The sequence below is a fragment of the Podarcis tiliguerta genome (genome assembly GCF_965153285.1).
Source record: "Podarcis tiliguerta genome assembly, chromosome: 13".
NCBI classification, from domain to species: Eukaryota; Metazoa; Chordata; class Lepidosauria; order Squamata; family Lacertidae; genus Podarcis; species Podarcis tiliguerta.
The window spans coordinates 29,296,825-29,312,995 of NC_139546.1; the positions used below are offsets into that span (position 1 = coordinate 29,296,825).

The 16,171-nt window shown below is 40.1% G+C and overlaps 3 protein-coding genes across 3 annotated transcripts; all 3 read right to left on the reverse strand.

Moving 5' to 3' along the window:
• Positions 1 to 1,293: 1,293 nt before the first annotated feature.
• LOC310662123 (olfactory receptor 5V1-like) lies at positions 1,294 to 2,253 on the reverse strand (the record flags this gene model as incomplete). The annotated part of the gene is made up of 1 exon (XM_083408892.1): positions 1,294 to 2,253. One exon carries the CDS (start codon positions 2,251 to 2,253, stop codon positions 1,294 to 1,296), a length of 960 nt encoding a protein of 319 aa, XP_083265018.1.
• Positions 2,254 to 7,323: 5,070 nt separating this feature from the next.
• LOC310662124 (olfactory receptor 2T35-like) lies at positions 7,324 to 7,929 on the reverse strand (the record flags this gene model as incomplete). The annotated part of the gene is made up of 1 exon (XM_083408893.1): positions 7,324 to 7,929. The coding sequence occupies one exon, from the start codon at positions 7,927 to 7,929 to the stop codon at positions 7,324 to 7,326; it is 606 nt and encodes a 201-aa protein (XP_083265019.1).
• Positions 7,930 to 11,938: 4,009 nt separating this feature from the next.
• On the reverse strand, positions 11,939 to 12,865 carry LOC310662125 (olfactory receptor 5V1-like; the record flags this gene model as incomplete). The annotated part of the gene is made up of 1 exon (XM_083408894.1): positions 11,939 to 12,865. The coding sequence occupies one exon, from the start codon at positions 12,863 to 12,865 to the stop codon at positions 11,939 to 11,941; it is 927 nt and encodes a 308-aa protein (XP_083265020.1).
• Between the last annotated feature and the right edge of the window lie 3,306 nt (positions 12,866 to 16,171).

Consider the following 16,171-nt stretch of genomic DNA (forward strand, 5'->3'; position numbering starts at 1 on the left):
GAAGGAGATGGGTGATTGACTATATATAAGGGTCTGGTGACTTCTGAATCAGTGTATCTGAAGACGTGTGCATGCACATGAAAGCTTATACCAAGAACAAACTTAGTTGGTCTCTAAGGTGCTACTGGACATTTTTAAATTTTTTTTTTACATAACATCATCTTCATCCTTAAAACAGCAGGATAGGTAATTTCATGTCTGGTGCCTCAGGCACACACAGCCTAAGAATGACGAACAGCTAATAGTTTATTTCTTTATTGACAAAACATAGTAGCTCCTGAGGTGCATCTAACAGCGCAAATTCAAGCACCCTGTGACTTCTCCTACACAGAAGTTGTCACCATGCTTGCCTCTTCAAATCCTTCCTGTTACTGAAAGATGGGAGAACAGCCCTGTCTGGTGCTCCTCTCCATGAGCATTGGTTCATCTGATGCCGGGAGAGGAGCACTGGGCTGGGCCGTGCTAGGGACACCTGCCAGGGGCAACTGCTTTATGTCCCCTCAAAAATCTTAACCCAGGGCCATGGCCCCACTGGCACCCACCACAACACCCCTGGTTCCTCATAAGTCTTGGTTTCCAGACCCTTGGTCATCTTGGTTGCACTCCTCTGCACATGTTCCATGTTTACATTCTATTTCAGAGGGCATGCTTGTCCCTAACTTGTTCTCCTTTAACGTTTGAGTTCCCTTTGAACTTCACTTGGAGAAATAACTGAGCCCACCAGGGCCTCATGCATTTTTCTCTGCACCAAAAAAGGGTCTTTTGTCTTGGAGGAAAGAAGGCTGACTGGCAGGGTCAGGGGAGAAATAGCAGAGGCGGGGCAAATCCCATTTTGTGTCAGGGACAGACTGAAGTGGGTTACAATTGACTCATAGAGGAACCAGATTATTTCAATATGCTCAAGAGGAATGCATAAATACTGAAGGATGGGGAAATGTAAACATAGTATAAATAAATATAAAATGAAGGCATCACAATAATATCATTGTCTTCTACACCGTTTCAGGAGAATGGGCCCACACAAGTGTCTGTCTAATATACATATACATACATACATACATACATACATGCAGGGAAACAACAAAATCATTGGAATGTAGGAGAACACAGGTAAACTTGACAACTATTGATTTGATATTTGTCTTAAGAAATGTGCTATGATAAAAAAGTAAAGTACATTGAAAAGCTTGTGGCTGAAAAATAATATAAAGGAGTATATTAGTATCATATGAATTAAATCTCATTTCTGATTCTGTTAAGGTACAGCTTGTAACATTATGTTGTGTACAATATTCACATCTTCCCCATTATGTTTAGCCAAGCTTTCTTCACATCTTTGTTGCGTAATGTATATATAATGGGATTCAACAAGGGCGTCAATATGCTATACATCAGTGGGATCAGCTTTGTATTCACCGATGACTCTGTGGGAACAGGCCTCAAATAGGTGAAGATGCAACTACCATAGAACAGAAGAACCACTGTAAGATGAGAAGAGCAGGTAGAGAAAGCCTTTTGCCTCCCTTCTGTTGATCGTATTTTCAAAACACTTGAAATTATGTACACATATGAGAGAAGGATACAGAACATTGGTGTCCAAGCTATGAACAACCCAATGGTTAACAAGAGCTTTTGGTTGAGGGAAATGTCCCCACATGACAATTTCAGCAATGGTGGAATGTCACAATAGAAAGCATCTAGGCGGTTGTCTCCACAGAAGGGTAACTGAAAGGCAAAATAGGTGTGTACGGCAGAGTTGAGAAAACCACCCACCCAGGAGGCAGTAGCCAGCTGCAGGCAAACATTCCTTTTGATAATCAATGAATAGCGCAGTGGGTTGCAGATGGCTACATAGCGGTCAAAAGCCATTACTGCCAAAAGAAGGCATTCAATGCCGACAAAGGAAAAGAAGAAAAACAGCTGGAGCACACAGCCTGTGTAGGAGATGGTGCTACTTTCTGTCAGAAGGAGATGCAACATTTGGGGGATGGTGGTAGTGATGTAGCAGATGTCAAGACAGGAGAGGTTTCCAAGGAAGAAATACATGGGAGTTCTGAGCCTCTGGTCCACTATGGCCATGGTGATGATGAAGGTATTCCACAGCACAGTGAATAAATAGATGATCAAGAATCCACTGAACAGCAAGAAGTGTACTTCCTGCAGATTTTTAAAGCCAAGGATGATGAATTCTGAAAGCTCTGATTGGTTTTTTGGCTGAATATCTGATTCCAAGAGACTGGCATTCAGAGGCATACTGCTTTAAACAGTGGACGGAGAACATAGCTGTTGAGGCTACGAGAAACTGATAGTCTTTGTCTAAAATCCTTTTAAAATCCTTTTAAAATTCAAGGGTCCCTCACAACTACATAATGCTATGATTCTGCATTTAAGTAGCTGACAATCACTGTCTCTTGTGACAATGGATTCCGTGGTTTGCCTTTGAAGGAGTACTAGCATTTGTCTGTTCTACACCTTGTAGCTTGCAGCTTCATTGCATGTCCCCACACATTTTTACTATTAGGTGACAGAGAGAGACAAACGTCAACCTATCCACTTTCTAACTTTCTCTGTTTCTTTTCCCCAGGCTTGAGTTCAGTTCACCACAATTTTGCAGCTGCCGGCATTAAAAAGAAAAAAACACACACATGAAAATTCAAAGTTGTTTACCTGCATATTCCTCCTAATTTCTGTAAGCAACATTCCCTAATATAATACATTCGCATATGCTGTTTTCATTAATATATGCATTTCTATGCACATTTCCCCCTAAAATACATTTCTTTATTCACATTTTCTTTTGATGGGGTGTGGTGTGGAAAGCCACATTACAGAATTGGAAGGAGCCACTGAGGATCATCTGCTTTAGGGGTTCTCAACCTGTAGGTCCCCAGATGTTGTTGGACTACAGCTCCCATCATCCCTGAACTCCGGCCTTGCTAACTAGGGGTGATGGGAGTTGTAGTTCAACAACATCTGGGAACCCACAAGTTGAGAAAGGCTGATATAGTCCAACCCCCTCTTCTGCAATGCAGGAATATGCAGCTGTCACATATAGAGATCAAACCTGCAACCAGGGTGCTATCAGCACCAGACTCTAACCAATTGAGCTAACCAGTTGCTTTCTGTGTCAATTGTTCGAACATTGACAACATACCCAAATATTTAGACACTTGAGTGTTCACAGATGGGAAATCCTAATTAGGCTTGGGCTCCCTGACATATGTATATTGATGTTTAAATACACCTACATTTAACATGTCCTCTTCTGAAAATCCTAAACAAAACCATAGGTGTAATCTGGTAGCCACTGAGTCCATCAATTAAATTCACTATGTCATTTAGAAGCACTCTCTCTTATACACAATAGCTTTTAAAGGATGAAATTCAACAAGTGCACGGTTAGTTAGATTGTCAAGTAGTACCGGCATATGTTAACTCTTCTTAGGGGATTTCTAATCTGATTTTTCATATTTCTATTCAATCTACTGTTACCTGCTTCAAACTTCTGGCTATCTTATAATTAAGCAATCATGTAAGGACATTAGAATACATGGACAAATTCATTTGCAGCACCCAAAAACTAATTCTAATCTATTGTGCAAATATTTGCTTTCCCATATGTGGAAATCCAAACACAAAGAAGATGATACACACATGCAATGTAAACAACAATAACAACAACAACAGATGTGGACAAAAGTTCAGAATGTGAAATTCCATGGATTACCACTAATGTGTGACATTTTATTAAATAATTGTTCCTCATTATCCTTTAAAATGCTTTGTGTCAGTGTCACACTATGGCTGCTTACCTGTAGAAAGTTGTCTCTGAGCGAGCATTACTAAACTCATTGAGATAGACTTCTAAGTAGTTATCTGTAAGGTTGCACTTTCTATGTCAATTGAAACCACTGGGTCAAGTTATTCATGACTTAATATAAATACCAATAGGTATTAAGTGCAACTAACTTCAGTTGAGCTGTTGGCTTCAAATGAGTTCTCATTCACTTCCATGCAGATGAAAATTCAGAGTATGTTAGAGGTCAGTAGAGAGTCATTCTATATTTGACTATATCACAACTGGTGCCATACCTTTATTCATTTTGATTACATTTCTTCAATACAAACTAATGATGTGTTCCACTAAATTTTGTTCTCCCATCCATAACACATTCATTTCCTTACCTGTGAGATGAGCCTTCTCCCTGTTGGTAGCATTCAGTGTGGGTTGCTTGTGGATTTCACGGTTTCCTTTCATATATATGCAATAATGCCTTTGGGGATTTCTACCCCAAGTGCTTTTCCACCAAGGCAAGACTGCCAGAGGTTTTTCAAAGAGCTTTAGCTAGTTAATTGCATCTTAACTAAATCATACAGAAAGGTCATGTATGTTTCAAAAAATAAATAAATATTGAATTCTATAGCCACAATTGTACCTAATGTTGCATTACTTTGTAAGGAATACTTGATGTTTATGTTCATTGTATGTTCCTCTATAAGATTATAAACACACACACACACACACACAAAAATGCATTTACAAAGAGAAAAGAAACAGTACATTTCCTTGAGAGAACCTCCTTGAGAGCCAGTGTGGTGTAGTGGTTAAGAGCGGTAGTCTCGTAATCTGGGGAACCGGGTTCACGTCTCCGCTCCTCCACATGCAGCTGCTGGGTGACCTTGGGCCAGTCACACTTTTTGAAGTCTCTCAGCCCCACTCACCTCACAGAGTGTTTGTTGTGGGGGAGGAAGGGAAAGGAGATTGTTAGCCGCTTTGAGACTCCTTAAAGGGAGTGAAAGGCGAGATATCAAATCCAAACTCTTCTTCTTCTTCTCTGTGTTAGCAAGAGTAGCTGTCTTTTAATAAATCAAGAACAATGCTGACCTCAATCAAAATATGGGAATACCTGGAAGGACAAGCCTCTGGGGCAATTGACAAAGGATTGGGAGGCTCCACAAATGTAACACTCATGTCTAGGGAGGCAGGGATTCCTTGAGGTGGTCCTTCCACTCCAAGTTTGACTCTGCTCGTGTCAGCCCCTTGCCCCCAAACATGGGGCTGAGAATGGATATACGCCCAATGCTTCAGCCAAAGCCTACCTACATCTGGAATGAACAAAGTTGTGGCCAATTTTTAAATCCCATAATGTTGTCCTGTGCAGTTTTTTTACCCATCTTACACTAGGCCTTTCCCCCCCTGCAGGTAGAGGTCACTGCAATGGGTGCCAGAAGGATGAATTCGGATGGAGCAGTTTCATTACTGACATTCATTTTATTAGCTTCACAAAATGTTTTTTTATCTACGGACAGAGGGAGGAAATGTATTGGCTGATGTATTTGTCTGTTGGAGAAACTTACATGAGAAAGGAAGAAGTATTTTAATTTTACTCTTGCATTGTAGTTTTGACTTGTTTCTTTAAAACACACACACACAAAACTATATATTAATGTTGCAACCTGTCAGGAGTCTGGGTGGATGGCCTACAGGATCCTTCCTAATTCTGGATTACAAATTATTAGCACAGTGGTACCTTTCATTGGGAACGGGATCCATTCTGGAGACCCGTTTGCAACATGAAAAGAGTGCAGCCCTCAGCGGCGCATCTCCGCACGTGCGGGTTGCGATTTGCCGATTTTGCGCATGCGCGTGATGTCATTTTGCACTTCTGCGCATGCGCGAGCGGCAAAACCCAGAAGTAACCCTTTCCAGTACTTCCGGGTTGCCGTAGGACGTAACCTGAAAGAACGTAACATTAAGCAAACGTAACATGAGGTATGACTGTATTACTAAACAGTTTCCACTTACTATTTCATTTATCTGTAAATATATAATAATGTAAGCTTTGGGGCGAAGGGCATTGTACTGCATGGCCTCTAGGGTGCTTTCAAACACTTGATCCCATGAGCACACAGGCTAAGCATAGGTAGCAATATGACTTCAAGATTCTGACAGCCAAGCTCACGACTCCTACATCAGATCTCCAGGGAGACAGCAAGCACCCTGAGATCTTGGTAGTCTTCAGACGCGAAAGCTCCAAGATGTTCGGACTCAAACTGCTGTCACCCCACCAATCATTCTTTTCACCTGAATTAATTTCATAAACCTTAGAGTGGCATTGGGTTGATATCTATGCATCTCTGGAGGTCCTTTGCCATTAAGGTTAGGGTTAGTTCTGTGCTGATCAAATGATTTTTTTAAAAAATATATCATTCTGGATATCATTGAAACAGCTGATACAAGATGTATCCCCTTAGGACAGCAGGGTAGCATCTCTAAACATCTCTCTCTACGTGTGAATCAGAGAAAAGTGTGAGAAGCAAAGATGGGCATGGGCTACATTTATTGTAAGTAAGTAAGTAAGTAAGTAAGTAAGTAAACATTTGCGTCATATAAAATATATAAATAAATATACAATTGAAGTATATAAATAAATATACAATTCATCTGTAGCAACCCCATTAAGCAAATGATGCTCTTTGTCTTTTGTGATGTTACTCTCTTCCCAACAAAATTTCTTGTGGATCATTTCATGGTTTGGGTTCAAGGTCTGGTGCAAAGAGAAAAGTGAGAGAGTGAAAGGTTCCATTTATCCCCCAGAGTTGGGCTTTTTCAAATAAGAAAAGTGATGGGAAAATGCCCTGGAAAGTGTAAGATAACATTTGCCCGATGCAACATCATGTATCCGTCTTGTAAAGTAATCAGAATGAACTATCAGTAGATAACAGACATAATCCAATCTCCCCACAAACAAATCAGGATGAATGCTGAACAAAGAGGTTTTCTGATAGTGATGTTTGGGCTTAAATCAACACTGTGAGAAGCCCATTGCAGCTGTTTTTGCCTTGGCTATACTGGTGTCTTCTGCTGTGCGTATAAAGTATGTGGAACAGACTAACTTCCTTGGATATGTAAGAGGTAGATACTGCCAAACTGTGCTTTCCTAATTCTTTATTCCATTCCTCCAGCAATACCTATATATCAAATAGTTTGCTAATAACAAAGATTTATATACGTTACTGGCTGTTTTGTTGTTGTTGTTGTTGTTTAAGAATGAATCAACTGCTTCAACATCTCTGGGGTCTCTGAGGCTGTAAAAGTTCCTGGTCCATAGATGGTGGTTAGCAAGTGTTTTATCTGGAGATACTCCCATTGATAATTTATAGGTAATCTATATTTGTCTCATAAGATGGAATATATATAAAATTTATCCTCTTTGTTTATCAGCTGGTCTAACGTTAATATATCCAAATTCATCCACCTCTTCCATACAACCATTTCTTTACTGATTTTTAAAGATGGGAACCCCTTTCCAAAGGTGAGACTCAGCTTACTTTTCCCATCACTTTGAATAAGGCTCCTTTAACATCCTTGTTCCTCAGGCTGTAAATGACAGGGTTCAGCATTGGGGAGAAAAAAGCATAGAAAACAGAAGCTTTCTTCTCCTGGTCTGCAGCTTGTTCAGACCGGGGCTGCAAGTAAGTGAAGCTGATGGTGGTGTAGAACAACGTGACAACAGTGAGATGGGTAGCACAAGTGGAAAAAGCTCGTTGCCGTCCCTCTGCTGAGTTTATGCTGAACACCACCCTGGCAATGTGGATGTAGGAGATTACTATAAAAGTGAAAGGCAACATGAGCACAATGACACTCAGGGCAAAGATGAGGACTCTTACTGTATAGGTGTCCATGCAAACCAGCTGCAACACAGCAGGCTCCTCACAAAAGAAATGGTTGATTTTGTTGGGCCCACAGAAGGGAAAATTTATGGTGATAACTGTCAGTGCTGCAGCATTGAATAAGCCACCTAACCAACAGGCTCCTGCCATCTGGATGCATACTTGCATCCTCATGATGGTTGGGTACCGCAGTGGTTGACATATGGCCACATAGCGATCATATGCCATGAGAGCCAGGATGAAGCACTCAGTCATCCCACAGAACAGCATCAGGATGAGTTGAGCCATACATCTGTTGAAAGAGATATTATTGGTTCTGGAAGCCATATGGAATAGCATCTGGGGGAAAGTGACCTGTGTGCCAAATATATCTAAGAAAGAAAGGTTAGCAATGAAAAAGTACATTCCTGTATGGAGGCGGGAGTCAACCCAGATCAAGAAGATGATGAGGCTGTTGCCAAATAAAGTGATGAGATATATGACTAGGCACAGTGTCAATAGGATACGTTGCAATGTTGGGTGACTGGTGAAGCCAAGAAGGATGAATTCCTTCAGAGAGGTTGCATTCTGAATCCACATATCACCCAAAAGACTCCACCTGTAATGATAAGTGTATGTATAACTGGTGTACTGCTTGAAATGCCATATCACAAACAATCACTTGAACATGTTGATGCCACCTAGCTTCAATATGACATGGTATTGTTCACTGCCCATATAAGTTTGCCCTTTTTCTGCTCTGTTTGGAGTCAGCTTGTGTGTTCTACCCATCTCTGTTATTTCTCCTTGTCAAAACTGCTTTTTAAAAACATAACACACATTTTGTATTCTGTATTTCACACATTGTATTACACTTCTGATAATATCTATTGTCTTTAACATATTTTGTTTAATGTAGTAATTTAGAACATACAGTTTATTAATATGCAAACACCCATATGTGCTTAATATCAAACAACTGAACTTAACCTTTTCTAACTACATAATCAACAGATTTGCCTTTGAAATTCTATTCATCTTAACAGTAAGAGTCATAGCTTTAAAATGAATAAGTATTCTTTTTACTGACATTGATTCATGAGTTTTCACATCTCTCTCTCTCCCCCTCCCCATGTTGTGGATAATTTCTTCATTTCTGTTGGCAATATTACTTTCTTACTGTCCAGATGTTTAAAGGAAAATTGGCATAACTTGCTTTTTAGAAATCTATCCTAGACCTTAGTAATCACAGCATCCTTTTCTAAGTATCTTATATTCTGTCCTGCATAAGATATGCACTGAAAATGTGGTTCTTGCTAACCCCTTTCCATTACTCACAAAGTGATAACCAACCTACTCCTTCACACATTACATAGGTATAGTAGGGAAACTGATGTTTATGCATTATAATGAGCCTCAAATAACTGAAATTCTTAAGTCTAGTTTTAATCTGCGTTTATTTGTTTTTAATTTGTTTTATGGTTCTCTATTGTAGGCTATCTTGAAAATCTAGATTAATAAAATTATGTTTTTTGAAAAGTCCAATTCTGCATAAAGAGGCTAAAATCATGGAGTAAGCTGTCATGTTGAGCTTAGCTCACCTTGGGTCAGACAAGTTAATCAAGACGATATCTGAGCTGGTTGCTGCAACACAAACCTCATAGCTCTTACAGACCTCTATAAGTTCCAAAACCAATAATACAGGAACTTTCACCACTGTAACTAAGCCAAGTTTTACTGTCTGTGCAATTCTTTCTGAATGTTGTATGGAAAAGCACATGAATATCTCCTTTGGAGAGTTTATGAGTAAATCATTTTTAACTTACGAAACATGTAGTCTTTTTATTGTGGGGAAGAAGGGAACCTTGGAAGGAACTTAGAATGATATATTTTACAGATTTTATAGCCTATATATCTGTGCTTTACTTTGCTGCATGTTTTGTGATTTTTAGTCCAGCTGGGATTCTGTCACCAAAGAGTACTTGCCCCAGGAATGCTATTTTATGCCTATCTTTTTCCTTGCCAACAATAGTTCTAACATCATAAACCCATTGCTAATAATTTACCTGCTTTTTACATGAAACACATTCCAGCTGCAATCTGTTTCAGATGAGATAGATTGTTTAAAATGTAGAGCAGAATTGGAAGAAACAACTGTATGTTCCCCAGGAATCTCTGGCTTTTAAAAAGTTTGGTGAGTGTGTGTGTGAAAAGTGGAGCAGAAAAGAGGAAGTTGGTGGATGACTGGACCATCTAGCATCTTCACAGGCATCAAAATACTATTCACAAGGGTACATTTGATTGAAATATAAATCCATATCTGACTCAGCACAAACTCCTCATTTCCCTGAAGCATTTGAAACACCACAACTCCCTTCAGTTCCAACCTTGTTAACTTTTCCAGTCCCTAAGGACAATGAGCACAGAGATACAATTAACTTGAGTTTATTTCAAGGGTTTGTTTTCAGGGTATGCAAAGTAGAATCTGGCTCCAAGAGCCAGAAAGTGGGAAAGAGAGCAGCACTAGGCTAGGTGAAGAAGCCCCATGCTGTGAAGGACTTTGTGATCTGGCTATCTTGACAATGATTTCTAGGTCAAGTGTTAGTTCTTCCATGCAACCAGTTTATTAAATAGTATTGTGATTTTTGCAAAGCTTTTTGGAGATGCTATCTATTGGAGATGACTTCTGCTATCTATTGAACATCCATTCTGATTTGTTTGCACAGCTTCACATCAAGCAATTGTTCTCCTACACTCCCCAGGGCATTTTCCTATCACTTTCCTTAACAACAACCAAAATCCTATAAGACATGCTATGGCCTATAGATTCTACAGGAGAGTGGTTCATAGATTGAGGAGGGAAGTCTAGACTCCTTTGCTTTACAAATACTTGGTGTAACTATTGATTCTGTTGCTGTGACTCAGGAACTGTAGCAGACAGCACTGACAGTTTACATAGGAAATACAACCCACTGAGGGGATGTAATATTTATGTTTTATTTTGTTTAAAATATAGTGCAATGCACCATGATAACCTTGTATACAGGGTGTTCATCAGTCAGAGATTTCCCTCTAAACTAAATGCCAGCTTTAGAAAAGGAGTGCAGCAGGGAGAAAAGGGTTCAATTCCACCTCGCCATCTATTTCAGTCCTGATAATTTCCAATTCCTTCCCATAGCTGACGGTATTTGCACATCTAAAAACCTTGCATGCTAAATGCAAACATACATTTAATCCCATGTCTAGTTTGTCCTTAGATGGCTCCTAACAAGACACATTCATTGAAAGTAAGTCCAGCAGCAGCTACCAGTCATCAGTGGTGCCTAGTCATGTTGACTCTGTGGAACCTCCAGTTTCAGAGACCGTGTAAAACACAGCTATTGGCTGTGTTTGAGCTTTCCACTCATCTTGTGGCCCAATGAGGGAAACAGGATGCTTGATTTCTTAGTCTGATCTAGCAGTGATCAGTAGACATCTATAGGATTGCACTGTAGCAGTGTTGGCCTGTGGTTAAGCGTCTCCAAGCAGGCACTGGTAGAATTAAATAAAAAGTGGTATATCTCTTTTTTATTACCGGAGAGGTAGCCAACATGTTTCTCTTCAGTTATTTTGCATTTTCGGTGCCATTTGCCCCAAACAACAATTTCACTTGTCTGAGATAATGGGGATTATCTTCCACAATGTTTGAAAGCTGCCACATTGCCAACACCTTCCATAATTTGTTTTGAGTAAACTCTGTTCTGCCACACAACAGATTTATTTTAGCAATTCAATCTTATGTGTCTTTAGACATACAGAGCCTCATCCATAATGGTGCATAATCTGTTTTGAATACATACAACACACAAATACATGCACACACACACACACACACACACTGAATAGGAGGACTGTACAAGAAATATGTGGAGTTTATATTCATAGCAAGCATTTCTTGTCAGGTTTTTGCAAAGTAACATAGAATACACAATTGAATGTAACTGGCATTTCAAAACATTTCAGTCAATTTTGTCAACAAGGAATGGCGCATAAGACATAAGAAACAAGTCAGAAACCAGCTGGTACTTTTCAGAAGTTGTGATTACTTTAATCCACAACAGACTCAATGTGTGACTATGATATTCTAAAAGCAAGCATACATTTAAAAAATGAGTGTAGGTCTATAATCTGTGAATGTGTGTTAGATCTATCTATCACCTATCTATATCTATCCATCTATCAACTATCAACTATCATATATCTATCATCTATCTATCTATCATCTATCTATCTATTCTCCTCATATTTATGTATGTCTAATCATGCTTCTCCAGGCACTCTTTACATCCTTGTTGCGTAAAGTGTATATGATAGGATTTAAGAGTGGTGTCAAGACACTGTATATCACTGGAATAAGCCTGGCATAATTTGAGGAGTGACTGCTGTTTGAAGACAGGTAAGTGAAGATGGAGCTGCCATAGTACAAAAGGACTACAGTGAGGTGAGAGGAACAGGTGGAGAAAGCCTTTTGTCTCCCTTCAGAAGACCTTATTTTTAAGACAGTTGAAATGATGTAGGTATATGACAAAAGGATACAAAGCAATGGGGTCCAAGCTATGAACAGGCCAATAGATAGCAAGAGGATTTGGTTAAGGGAAGTATCACCACATGATAGCTTCAGTAGTGGGGGAATATCACAGTAGAAAGCATCAAGGCAGTTCTTCCCACAAAACGGTAGTTTGAAAGCAAACGTTGTATGCACAGCTGAGTTGAGGAATCCCCCAGTCCAGCAGGCCATGGCTAGTTGGAGACAAATTGTTTTGCCTATAATCAGTGTGTAGCGCAAAGGGTTGCATATGGCAACATAGCGGTCAAATGCCATCACTGCTAGAAGGAGGCACTCAGTGCCAACAAAGGAGAAGAAAAAATACACCTGGAGCACACAACCCATGTAGGAAATGTTGCTTCTCTCAGAGAGAAGGTGAGCCAACATCTGGGGTATCGTGGTGGTAGTGTAGCAAATGTCAAGAAAGGAGAGATTCCCAAGGAAGAAATACATGGGAGTTCTGAGCCTCTGATCCACCAATGTCATTACTACAATGAAGGTATTCCACAGCACAGTGAAAAGATAGATGATTAATAATGCACTGAAGGGAAAAATACGTTCCTCCTGCAGAAGTTTAAAACCTAGGATGATGAACTCAGACAGGCCAGTTTCATTTTGTGCCTCCATACCTTGGCAAATTAACAATTGATTTTCTGTAGAGAAGAGGGAAATGAATTGTGATCATGTTAATAAATAGTGTGACACTGGCATTATATTCAATATAAAGTGCAGAAGATGACAGAGGTATGATTCTGATGGATCTTTCTTTGAGAAGAGATAATCCTTCTGTCTGCAGAATAACTCTGTGACATTTCCTGCAAAAGCACTGTGGATTTATCACTTCCAGAAGAAATCCTAGCATACCATAATCAGCTCTTATCCCTAAAGTACTAATATGGAAGGTGATCTATGTAGAGTGCTGTGAATCCAACTGATATTTTCAAATCCATATGGGTCCTTATCACCAAATACTAGCAAGAAGGCTATCAATATGACGTGTGTGGCGAACATTTGTATGGTTAGAGGAGTAAGACAGACTATTGAGAAATAACTGGCTGTTGCAAATATGGAACTCGTGCAATCCCTACGCTTTATCGTTTGAACATAATGAGCAGAAGTTTGAAAGGACTTTTTCTTAAAGCATAACTTTAAGTATACAAATCTATCTTACCTTGGGAACCCTGATCCAATATAATTTTCAGTATGATCTCCAGTTGTAATAGCCATGAAACATTCTCCATTAGATCATTCATCTTAGAAAACTGCATACACAGACCATTGCTAGCACATCTATGCTCTCTGGTTCCAAATCTCTAGCGCTGACACTAATTTTTGAAATGGGTTGTGAAGTTTCTGCTCTGCGAGACAGTGAAAGGAAGCAAATTATGTTCCAGAAAAATAGCAGAACTTTGTCTGGATTGTTCCTCATATCTTAGTGCAAGAACCACAAGAAACAATCCAGGAGGTTGTTAGTACAGATTTGCGGCAGATGTCACCTGCCTTTCAACTTTCTTGGGCATCCAGTTAGAAGTCAAGCTGAAAAACCCTTCACCTTCACTGATAGGACCCTTGATAAGATATTGAATTGTGTTGTCACTATAGTTCATACAACACAATGTTTTGAAGCAAATCTGAAGAAACATCTGAGGAATTTCAAGGAACGAAATAGAATTTGATGAAGGCAAATATCACAGTAGTGAGGGTGGTTGAAGCTCTCCACAGCTGAAGTTCTCTTCCAGTTCCCAAGCCACTTCCTGAAGACTAAACTGAAAATAATAACATCACTGTGGCTGCTGATTCATCTCTTCTCTATCAACATCACCTAGTTTAAGATGCTGCCATTCTTGATGGTGCCATTTTCTTTCTAATGTTCTATAAAACAAGAAAATAAATATGGATAAGTGACATATGGTCCAATGAAGTATTTCATCAGGTTGTATAGAAAAGTCTGCTTTTGTTGCCTGTGTGGTTTTTCAACCTAGAAGGATTTCAACCTAGAGCGATTTATTAATTTCAGTGAAGCACTGTTGCTTATATAGGCACAAATATGAAGGAGGCCTTTGAGGATTTTCTGCCCAAGAGAAATCCACCCTGTTTTCCAAAGAAAAAGCAGCAAATATTCTGATTGATTGTGAAAATTAATTGGCATGCCTTGAAATAGAACAGAATAATCTTTTAATAAACGTACCTGTTGATTAAGATGAACTCAGCCTACTTTGGCTGTGACTGAGGATAGATGAAGAAGAGTTTTGGATTTGATATCCCGCTTTATCACTACCCGAAGGAGTCTCAAAGCAGCTAACATTCTGCTTTCCCTTCCTCCCCCACAACAAATACTGTGAAGTGAGTGGGGCTGAAAGACTTCAAAGAAGTGTCACTAGCCCAAGGCCACCCAGCAGCTGCATGTGGAGGAGGGGAGACGCGAACCAGGTTCACCAGACTACAAGTCTACCGCTCTTAACCACTACACCACACTGGCTCTCCAAATAGGAAAATAAAACAACCATATAAAATCAAGGAATTGGAAAACTGGTTTTTTTTATCAAATTATCCAGAAACAGCTTCATACTAGAATAAGAACACAATCCTAATTTTGTCTAGTCAGGAGAATGTCTGGTTGAAATCAATAGGGCTTATTCCCAGGTAAGTGGGACTAGGTTTGCAGTCTTATTGAATTGACAACGTTTTTGTTATATTCCTCCTGCCACAGTGACCAAAACAGAGAGAAGAGAGGCCTTTGGTGGTGGTGGACACCTGGCTATTTATGATCCTCTCACCTTTCTCTCAGGGTTTTGTGACAGTCATCCTTTATTCATCAATATTATCCCCCCACTTCCCACAGACACATTTAAAAGGCTGGAGAATATTTATCTGCCAAAGACCTGGTTGAAGAGGAACATTTTTGATTGGCATCTAAAAATGTATAATGAAGGTGCCAGGTGAACATTCCTGGGGCGAGCATTTCACCAACAGGGAGTCACTACAGAAAAGGCCTGTTCTTGTGTTGCCACCCTCCAGGCTTCATGTGGAGGAGGCACGTGAAGAAGGGCCTCAGATGATAAATGCAGAGTCCAGGACGGTTTATATGGGGAGAGGCGGTTCTTGACATATTGCAATCCTGAGCCGTTAAAGGCTTTATAGTCAAATGCAGCACATTAAATTGGACCCGGAAGCTATTTGGCAGCCGTTGCAGTCGAGCCAGGTGTCAGTCTTAAAGGAATTGGCTTCCTCCCCCATGGTGGTAAATAAGAAGATCAAACGAAAGGAACGTCGTACCAGTTAGATTTTTTAATAATCACAGTGAGAGAGAAAAAGAACACAACTCCCTAGAAATGGTGGTGCTCCAAATTAAGGCTCACTCCCCCACCCTCCATCCCTATTAATTTACGTTACTCCTATGTCTTGTAATCTGATTTTGTACCCTCTGCACTTTCTATTTTAACACTTTCTGGGCTCTCTGTGTCTTTGGGGAAGGGAGGGCTGAATGCTGTCCAGAGACTAAATCTGTTAACCATCTATCTTCCACTGCTTCTTCTGCTGGCAGTCCCCCACCCAGTATTTCCCAGCTTCTGCCTTCTGAACTATTCCCCTCTGCAAACCACTGTTCCAAATCTGTACTATCCACCTGCTCCTGCAAAGATTCAGGATCAGGGAGAGGGGGTGTCTCCCACCATTCTTCCTCAGTGCAGCCCTCCTCAGCACGGTCCCTGACACCAGGATTGGTGTAATATGCACCAACTGTCTTGTCCTGGTGAGCAACCTGGCCTCTGAATTCTGCACCAGCTGAAGCTTCTGAATTGTCTTCAAAGACAGCCATACATATAATGTGTTGCAGTAATCCAACCTAGAAGATACCAGAGTATGGACAACAGAAGTCAGGCTACCCCTGTTCAGATAGGGACATAGCTGGGCCATCAGCCGAAGCTGATGGAA